The sequence below is a fragment of the Microdochium trichocladiopsis genome (genome assembly GCF_020744255.1).
Source record: "Microdochium trichocladiopsis strain MPI-CAGE-CH-0230 chromosome Unknown B0I36scaffold_7, whole genome shotgun sequence".
NCBI lineage: Eukaryota > Fungi > Ascomycota > Sordariomycetes > Xylariales > Microdochiaceae > Microdochium > Microdochium trichocladiopsis.
The window spans coordinates 1,575,147-1,584,895 of NW_025763550.1; the positions used below are offsets into that span (position 1 = coordinate 1,575,147).

General features: G+C 58.0%; 2 protein-coding genes across 2 annotated transcripts; one reads left to right on the plus strand and one right to left on the minus strand.

Moving 5' to 3' along the window:
• Positions 1-5,732: 5,732 nt before the first annotated feature.
• Positions 5,733-7,375, plus strand: B0I36DRAFT_364836 (uncharacterized protein; the record flags this gene model as incomplete). The annotated part of the gene is made up of 2 exons (XM_046159042.1): positions 5,733-6,067; positions 6,124-7,375. 2 exons carry the CDS (start codon positions 5,733-5,735, stop codon positions 7,373-7,375), a joined length of 1,587 nt encoding a protein of 528 aa, XP_046010463.1.
• A 609-nt stretch (positions 7,376-7,984) lies between these two features.
• B0I36DRAFT_327594 (uncharacterized protein) lies at positions 7,985-9,459 on the minus strand. The gene has a single exon (XM_046154493.1). It carries the CDS (start codon positions 9,320-9,322, stop codon positions 8,108-8,110), a length of 1,215 nt encoding a protein of 404 aa, XP_046010464.1. The 5' UTR covers positions 9,323-9,459; the 3' UTR covers positions 7,985-8,107.
• Between the last annotated feature and the right edge of the window lie 290 nt (positions 9,460-9,749).

Sequence of the window (9,749 nt, forward strand, 5' to 3'; positions counted from 1 at the left end):
CCAATCTCGACGGGAATATAGACTAGACGTTCTCACATCCCCGCACTAAATGCCCACTGTATCGTGGTTAAACTGTGGATAAGTTCAAGTACGCTCTGGAATTTGAGCACGCTCCGCCAACGGTTCCCGTCACATTATATCAACGGCGACGAACCCGAAGGGAAGTTTACCGTTCGTCTTGACTTCCGTTTAGACAATCCAGCGACCTGGGCTGTTCCGATGGGACGAATAATTCGGCGATAAACTAGCCCGGTGTCAGCCGTACGGAGTTATACAGAAATTGTCGGGTATGGCCTTTCACGGAATCAGAAGCAGAATTATCCAAGGTCGAAAAAGACAACACCAGGACGATACTGTGCTTCGCATCGCTAGTGGAGGATGGGTAAACCCCGAATTCATACCTCAACACAGCCTCACCGGCTGGTGGGTGACTGCTCACAGCCTGCCAATCACGAAATGCATTCTAATTGTTGTTACACCATCGCAACTATTAGCCGATGTGAGTGGGCAGCGGCGACAGGAATCCTCATCTCAGCCGGCTGCTGCTCCGGAACTACCACGCGGCGCTCTTTAGACCACGAGCCACCAGACCCAGCACCGTTCAGTGCCTGTCGAGAAGCACAATACAGCCACAAATACATAACTTGCCACATACTCAGTGGCGGGTATCGACCGCTTGGTCCATGTCAGGCCACTGCCAAGCCACCTCCGCCGCGGTGCCAGACTACCGCGCGTGTACTCGAAAGTCTGTTTGCGGGGGTCACGTGTGCCAGGAATTAAACTTCACCAAAACGACGATTGGTTTAAGCAAGCTTTGATCACTTCCTTTCACTTTTGCTCGGCGTTGGGTCGGAGAAGCAAGAACCATCTAACGCCCCATGCACTCGAGCGAGTCAATGTCTGCTGATCTCGCTCCTCGTCATCTTCACATACCACGGCACGGAAGAGAGACGCTTGAGCCGGTCTCCACAGGATTACCCCTTGTCCGTGATCGGCGGCAGAGGGAGGATGGAGAGCTTTAGTGCGACCCAACTAAGCTCAAACCAGTGACGCCGTTTCTGCGGATGACGTGAGCAGAGTCTCTCTCCTATGGTAGGCTGGGTGGAAACGTCCGAACAAAAGAGGCGAGCGACAACGGACCTATCTCCCCGCAGATCTTCGGCAGCTAGATCCTTTACAGCAAGCGATCAATTGTTCGGGATGATGTTTCCACGAGGTTGCGGCCTTGTTTCCGGACCGCCTCTGTGTTCGCTGTACCCCCCTGAATTCATCATTGGTTTGGTTTCCACAGCATGCCGGCCGCTTGACTGGTGGTGATCCCCAGTCATCATAGCTTAATAGCACTGATATTGCGCGAAGGCTGTGGGAATTGTGGCACAGATGTGTGGTTCACACGTCCTGAAGACCTTGCAGCTTATACGTGCTTATGTCCTAAAAAAAACTAAAAAAACGTGTATTACAAATGCCGGCGATCACACACCTCCGGCAAATCTTGGAAGCATTGTGCACAGAATCCCCAGCCGCACTCGGCCTTGACTCAAGTATTGGTCCTAAGCCAAACGCGATATTTTTGAATGACCAGCGGTGAACCTAAGACATGGTCCCTTGCGCTGCCGACGAAGCTTGATTTTCTTGTATCCGCGTATTCAAGGTTGGGCCCATCCTCAGCCCGAGACACTGATGGATGCATGGCGCAGTAACAGGAAACAGGACACGAGCCACCCTGCATCTCCTCCCGCTGTCAGCTTTTGCTCACCTAATGTATGTGATGTGATTAATGTTTGTGCAGAATTGGGCGAGCCTGCCAATAATGCAGCCGGACAACAATTGCGGAGCTTCCGTGTTGTAAACTCCGCTCCAGCCGTGAGGGAAAACCCAAGCACACATTGGATGCGCCATCCGAGAGCGACACAAAAAGCCGCAACGGGGCCTGCAAGCCAATACCACGGGCACGACACGAGCAAGTGCCCTCTCGGGTGCCCCGGGCCATTCGTCGCCGGCATTTAAAAGCAACCAACCCGGAGCATGGCCGTCAAAGATTGTCGTGGCCAACCCCCGCCGGCCGGCTCGGGTCGACGCTACTATTTGGGAGGGACTGCAGACGGCCATGCCAAGCTTGCCGCGCCTGCCGGAGGGTCGGGCGTGCGCGGGGTCAGCAACCAGAAAGCTGGCTCGGTGACGGGATCGGCCAGGGCGAAAGGGGAAGGAATGTCTTTGCTATCAGATGCCAGAAGTCAACCTCATTGCTTCGCGAGTCATCATCTTCTTAGTGCTGCAAGCTTGCCTTGGGTCGACTTGGATATGAAGCCACATCAGGCAAGGGAGGAGCATAGATACCAGACAAGGACCTTTAAGCCGCATCCGAGATTATGGTGTGCAACCATGGGACCGGTGGCTTGCGTGGCAGCGAGGAGGAGGAGGAGGATGCTTGGCCGAAGTCGCCCACTTAGAACCCTGCTACCATAGTATGTGGGATGTGGTGTTGACCACGATCACGCACTGCCACTTTGGGACAATGTGCGGCTATGCGTGGATTACGTGGAAGTGTGTGAGTGTGGCCGGCAGAGACCAGTGTTCCCGCCTGGCGCAGTCAAGCCTGACACTTGGGATGAACCAAGCCAGGGGTGTTTCAAGGAGTGTGACAACAGAATCTCCGGGCGCCTCTCAGCTTGTCGCGCGCTCTGCATTCAGTTCCAAGGAGCATGACAGCTCGAGAAACAGACAGCCGCCGCGCGACACAGGGAACAAACCAAAAATCGCCTGATTCCCACAGCAGGCACCGCGCAGGGGAGGTTTCACAATCAAGTCATCCTCCTTGATCCAATGACCAGCATGCCTGAGTAAGACAAGTCCGGGGTCCCCAGGCTTGCCCAGGGGTCCCCCGACAGCCAATCAGTAGGTGAACGATCTGATCGAGCCAAGGCCTTCAATCAGTCATCTAGCGCTCGTTGGGCTACATACGATCGTACCCCAACTCCGACTCATAATTAATTCAGGATTTGGGACGGCCAGTTAAAACGGCTGCGCCAGATTGGCCTCGGGCCAAGGAAGCTTGAAGCATTACCAAAGTCTGAGACATTCAGAGGTCGTCGGCCAGCCGCGATGTGAACGGTCGGCCATGCTGGTGGGGAGGCTGCTGCTCCCGTGACCCCTCCCGTCGGGAGCGATAAAGAATTGTGGCAACCCAGTACTGTAGGCCGCGGCACAGAGGAACACTCGTAAAACCCATCGCGTGGTGTATGGCACCGAAACTGAGCCAAGGACAAGACAACAAGACCAGCTGAACGTCTTGGCATGTTGCCTTGGCAACTTTCTTGTGGCGATATCTTTGAGTCCCAAGGGCCGCGTGATGACGAGGAAATGGGTTGCGGTGTGATTTGGAATACGCCATCCCGCGAATGAGCGATGCACTGCCACCACAACAACAACTGGATTGCTTCAAGTCTACGATATTGGTGGTTCAGTGTCGACCACTATGGGTAGCATTATGTTTCCGGAGATGGAGTGCTTGATGCGGCCGTGTTCCGCACATGTGTGTCTCGAAGCCGTGGCTTCACGCAACGATAGAGTGGGGGGTTGCTTCTCCACGAACCATGATGCATGAATGCACTGGCTCGACAGATTGACGTGGTGAATCGTGGGGAAGAGCTGTTGACCGTTGCAGCGATGAGCATTCCCCGCGACCAAAAAATCTTGCTTTGTCCACTACTGCTACGCAGTTGCGGCGTGGGTTGTCAGAGTGCCCCGAGGAGCCAAGCGTGGCGGGGTGCACTCCTGCACATCCGGGCTTATTGGACAATGCCGGCACCCTGGCATCGCCGGCTTTGGGCGTCGCTGGTTTCCAGATACACTGACTGTGGTGGCATTCCGCACCGATGGCCAGCACTGGCACCAACGTCTCCGCGTGCTGTCTGCGAGGGCGATCATGGTGGTGCGTGACCTGCTGCGGGAAAGCTCGCGGGCTTGATCCACAGCGGCGGAGCGGCATCGCCACTCTGGGTTAGCATCGTCATTGACTTTTCGCTCCTCGCCCTTTACTGCTGCTTACCACGACGGCCACCGCTGACGATGGCCCTCTCAGAGGGTCATAGATGTAACGCTCTTGGATACTGAGCTGGCGACCTTAGGCCGCGCTTGTGCTAGACTGCATGATCACGGCGAGGCTGAGCCGGGCCTGATTACGGCCACGCATGCTCTTGCAGTGACAAATTGTTCAGATTTGACGATATCCGGTGCCGGTTTGGGGCCAATGCTGCTGAGCCGCGTGTGCGGCATTTGGAATTGCACGGCGTGGCCGTTTGTTCCTTTCATTTATCTTGTTGGCTCTCATCCTGTCCAGACACATTCGACCCCTTCGACTTGTCTGACCTTTCTGATGCTTCACTAAACACTAGTACCAAGCATCGGATCTCACCTCTGGCGACACTTGTCAGCTCGTCGCTGGCCTTCTTCCCAGCTCCCAAATCTTGCCGTCCAGTGCAGAACCACAAGCCCTGGTCTCTTGCCAGGCTTGCCTCGGGTTATCCCCCCAGCACCACCACCATTCTGACTGACCAGGTCAGGACTGGCTGCTTCGCGCTTCTCGTCACCCTCGGCAGCCACTTGCGCCGGCCAGCCTAGGCCCCCCCGGCGCTCCCAGCCTGCCCATATCGGCTCTAGCTGACTTGGCGCTCGGCCAATCCCTCTTCGCCGCGCACCTCCTTCAGGGCAGCTCGTCCTTGGTCCCTGTCTCCGCCAACACCACCCAAAGTCTGTGACGCCTACGTACTTACTTGCCCGTCCCGTCGTCGCTGTCGTTGCCGTCGTCAGTCTCGTCAGCTCAGTCATCGCGCCCCAGGGCACGCCTACGCTAAGTAGCGACCCAATTCCGACCGCCGGCAGCGCGTGGTTGCATACAGCCCCTGGCCTGAACACAAATCGTCAGCTGGCTTGGCGGGACCCTCGTGCGCCAAAAGTGACTTGTCCGCCGCCTGTTGCTGCTCCTGGTCGGCTTGAGCTTGCGTTCCCTGGTGCGGGTTCTGACCCCCCCGTCACGTCGGCCGTCGGCTTCGCCCACTTTGTGGTGGGTGGTGGTGGTGCACTTTCCAATCGCTGCCCGCTTGCAGCCATTGAGTCCCTGCACGTCTCAGTCTCACCCTGCCCTGCCCTGCCCTGCCCTGCCTGCGCTGCTCCTTCTCCACACCTCTCTACTCCAGCTGCCCAGCCAGCCAGCCAGCCCAGCCCAGTCGACCACGCCTGGGCCCCGTCCGCTCTCCTCTCCGCTCGCCCTTTCCAGCCCTTCCAGCCTCTGCCGCTTGACCTCACTATTTCCTCACTTAATTACCAATTCTGCGAGGCGCGCAACCATCGCCTGCCAACTTCTGGGCCTCCATTTTGGCATCCCGCGAGCCGCGTCACTGCGCACGGGGGACTTTTCAACAGTTGTCAAATCTGCCAGCAGACGGGTTTCTCGGCAGATTCCTAGCAACGTCGCGCTGTGTCCCCTTTCCCTCGCCACGGTAGCACAAGCAAGTGTCCCATGGCTTGATCTGGTCGCGACTCAACGTCAAGTATTTGCAGTGGCTCTCGCTCTGTCTAGACCTGGTCCTGTGTTGCCCTCTTGCTCTCTCCGTCAACGCCTGGGCTCGGTCCCCGTCGACGCTGGCTTCTGAGACGACGGCCTGATTGCTCAACATCGCTGGTCTTTGCCTGACCACACCATCTCCCCGTCGCTTCCCAAAAGCACGTTCATCATGGTGGCTCTCAATCAGGTCCTGGCGGATGGCGCGAATGCCCTCATTCGAGTTGCTGTCCGGCAGGCCATTGATAGTTCGACCAGCACTCCGTTCTCAGCTGCGCCATCCACAGCTACCACAGACCCATTCTCTCCAGGGCCGACGAGTTCCTCAGCCTTCTCGACGCCGCCGCCTACAACCACGGCGCCCTCCTCCGCGTCATTTGCGCCTACAACCACGGCTCTGGGCCCTCCCAGCCCTACGCCAACCGGTGACCAAGGCGGCCAAGGCAACAACTCGCCGCTGCTATTCTTTGTCGCTCTTGGATTCGGTGTCGTTTTCACCAATCTTTGGTTCGTAAAGCCCGACCTTCGCGGGTATATACCTCGATCCGCTAACACTGCCGCAGGATCATTGTCGGTGTCAAGTACTGCTTTCGCTACAATGCACGCAACCGCCAGCTGCGCGGCTTGGATGAGAACGGCGAGCCCATCAATCTCGATAATATGCCTCAAAGACCCCATCGCCGGAGACGTGAGAAGAAGCTCATGACCATGGACGAAGTGAACGAGAAATTCCCAATGACAAAGTACAAGACCTGGGTTTCGAGCCGCGCCCGTGAGGGATTGCCAACGGCTGGCGGCGTTTCTGTGCACCCCAGCCGTGCGAACAGCGTACGGAGTGTCCAGGGTATTGTGCCGGAAATGTTGCCCAAGGAGCGCGACTCTGTCGATGAACGCCCGCAGACTGCCGCCGCTGGCGCCAAATCGGAGGACAAGCCTGCGGGACAGACGAGTACTGCAACAGATGGCAACAGCGACACCACGACCAAGACACCCGAAAATGGCAACCCGACAACCAATGACACTGCTTTGACTAGCACACAGACTATCGCCAGCATCGACCCCAAGGATCACGACCGCCATGGAAGTGACGATGAGGACGATGATGAGCACATCAATGCCGCTTTGCCACCCGAGATGCTCGAGGGACCAGGAGATACTTGCGCCATCTGCATCGACACTCTCGAAGACGACGACGATGTTCGTGGTCTGACCTGCGGGCATGCTTTCCACGCTGTGTGCCTCGACCCCTGGCTGACAAATAGACGAGCTTGCTGCCCGCTGTGCAAGGCCGACTACTACACGCCCAAGCCGCGTCCGCCCCCTATCGAGGGTGAGACGACCACTACCGTTACTGGCGCTGCGGACCCGGCGCGTAACAATGGCCGGATGAACATGCCAAGAAATCCAACACGCAGCTTTAATCCATGGAGCAGACGCAATGGCTCTCGCAACGCTGCTGCCGCCAGCGGCGCCGAGTCCGGACGCTCAAGAGGAGGCAGCCGTGTTGTCGCGCCAATGAACGCTGGATCAGACCCTGCTTATGGCAACGGATACTTCCAGCGTTTCGAGCGACAACCGTCTCGTCGCCAGCAAGCGTCCGCAACACAAGGCGATGGGGCGAACCAAGACGGACTTATGTCCCGCCTAGGCCGTGGTGTTTCGCGCTTCAACATGCCACGATTTGGCAGAAGCCGCAACGAGCCAACTCCGGCAGCCCCTGAAGTTACAGCTTCGGGTGCCAATGGGCAGGCAGAGACAACGCCGTCGCAACTGGAAGCTGGAGTCAGGCCCACGCCGGCGGCTGCCGGGAATTAGAACTGCCGGGAAATTTGATTGCATTTTCGTCCATTTTGACCATTGCGTTGAGCCTTGCATATGATTATTTATCACACAATATATACATCTACGCTTTCGACGGGTTTACGTACTTATACTATGTCCCTTCCCGGTTTTGAATCTCGTGTGATTGTTCCTTGGATTTGGCAGAGTCGTGACTCATGAGGAGACGAATGCGTTCAAAGAGCCCCTTGGAGTGCTTCACCGGCATTCATCCCAAGTGTTCCTTCCGAGCAGCAACAGCGATGCCTGAGGTAACGAGCACGTCTTTTGGTGTTGCCCTCAGAAATATTGTAAATACCAACCCGCCAGCCAAGTGCCATCACTCCGAGATGCCCAGACATCAGCCGAAACCGGAACTAATGAGATGCCCGATGTATTCAAATCTCGTTTTTTTGAGTCCGTCCTCATCGCCGAGAACTTCATATGGGATTGTGCAGGAATGCGGGCCGCTCTTCTGCCCTTTGTCAAGAGAGTATCTTACAACATTCGACCTAAACGGCAGACTGGTTGCCCTCTCCGCATTGACTCGTCCCTGCGAGTTCCCTGGCATTATGCTGATCCTGTGGCGTCTGACTAAAGACCCAGGTATACAGCCAGGCACGTGCGGTGACTTTGCGGGTAATGACACGTCTTGTAGTTCCGTTTTTTAGATCTCTAAAAGGCGACTTCTAGCTCGTCTGGTACAGTTTGGACAGCATGGAACCATATCTACAGAAACTTGCCCTTTGCAAACCGGCCGCCAAAGTCGGCGGCCTTGTTCAGCAGTTCCCTTCTCTGGGCCGTGCCGATCTTGCCGGCAATTTTCATGTCCTTCTCGCGGTCAAACGCGCGCTTGCTCGGGTCGTCTTCCTCCTCCTCGATCTTGCCGCCTCTACCGCCCTTTGTGGCCTGGTGCTCCTCGTACAGGCTCTTCCCGCGGACCGCCGCGGTGTAGGCCTCGATCTGCCGCTTGCGGGCCTCTTCTGCCTCGGCGTTCTTGGATGGTCCTGCTCCCGCGCCCGACGACCCAGCACCGGGTCCCCCACTACCGCTGCTCCGGCTCTTTGCAGAGGTGGTGTCGCCGCCGCCGCCGCGGCCCAGCACGGCGTCCTGGAGCCTCTTGCGCTTCTCCTCGGGCGTCTCCGTCCAGATGTTGCTCGGCCCGTTCGCGGCCGCGGTGGAGGCCGCGGCAGTGGCGCCCGCGCGCGGGCCAGAGTTGAACTTGCGCGCCTTGAGCTTCGTCGGGTCGCTCTCCTGGAACACGCCGCCGCCCGGCGGGGGCGCGAGCATCCAGTCGTCGCGCTTGGGCCCGGCTGCTGCGTCCTCGGCGGCGCGGATGCTCGCCTGCGCCGACGCGGCTGCTGCGCGGGCCCTATGCGAAGATGACGTCGCCAGGGCGGGCCCGTAGCCGTCGTCGCTATCTGAGTCTTCTGAGGATGATGACTCGGCGTCGCCGTGGTCGGGCCGTTCCGAGAGGGAGGCTGGTGGTGGTGCTGGACCGAAGTTCCTTCTTGTTGGTGGGTGTGGCTGTGGTTGAGCTTGTGCGGGCGGCGCTTGTGCTGCTGCTCCTACTGTGGATGGTCGCGGTGCGGGCGGCGCTGGGCCTGTGTCGCTATCGTCGTCGTCATCGTCGTCTAGAGATACCTCGTGCTCGTTGGCTGGTGGTGGCCTGGGAGGCATCGTCGGGCCAATCGACCTCGTCGTAGGGGCCGGCGCGGGACCTGCTGGCGGAAGTATCGGCCCAAACCCATCGTCCGAGTCGCTGCCGTTGTCGAGATCGATTTCGTCTTTGTTTGATGTGGGTGCTTCGATGCGGGCTACCTTTGCTGGCGGCGGCGAGCCTGGCCCGTACTGACGCTTTGTCTCTCTAGCATCGTCGTCTTGGTCTGGAGTGCGCCGTCGCTTTTGAAGATGTGGTGGCAGCTGGGGGCCAATAGAGGACATGGTTGATGCGGAATGCGCCGGATGCGATTGTCGTGTATGGCTGATCTGGGCAACGCGATGATGGCAGCTGGAGGGGTGACTGGGTACTGAGGCCTCTGCAGATGGACGCAAACAACGGCGTTTATGTTGGTGGCAGGTGCAAGTTGTTGGCAAACCTGACTTTTGTCGGCGTTGATGGGATGATCTCCAGATAGCGCAGCTACCCCTGTCAGACGGGAAGGTACATTGATTGCGGAGCGGAGCTACTGCGGCTGACGACGTCTCTGGCCTGCAGGTGCGTGGGCAGTTGCGCTACTGCGAGGTACATGCTGACCCACCCACGCGTACCTCTTTGTTCATCGTTTGCTCCCGGCAACTCTGGAGCCTGGCGCTATTACGACACAGCTCCTGGGGGTTGGTTGTCGAGCTTCCAAGCCCTCATCCTAGC

What these genes read in the sequence shown, in the direction of transcription:
- B0I36DRAFT_327594 (XM_046154493.1), bottom strand. Translation starts at nt 9,322, where the DNA reads ATGTCCTCTATTGGCCCCCAGCTGCCACCACATCTTCAAAAGCGACGG.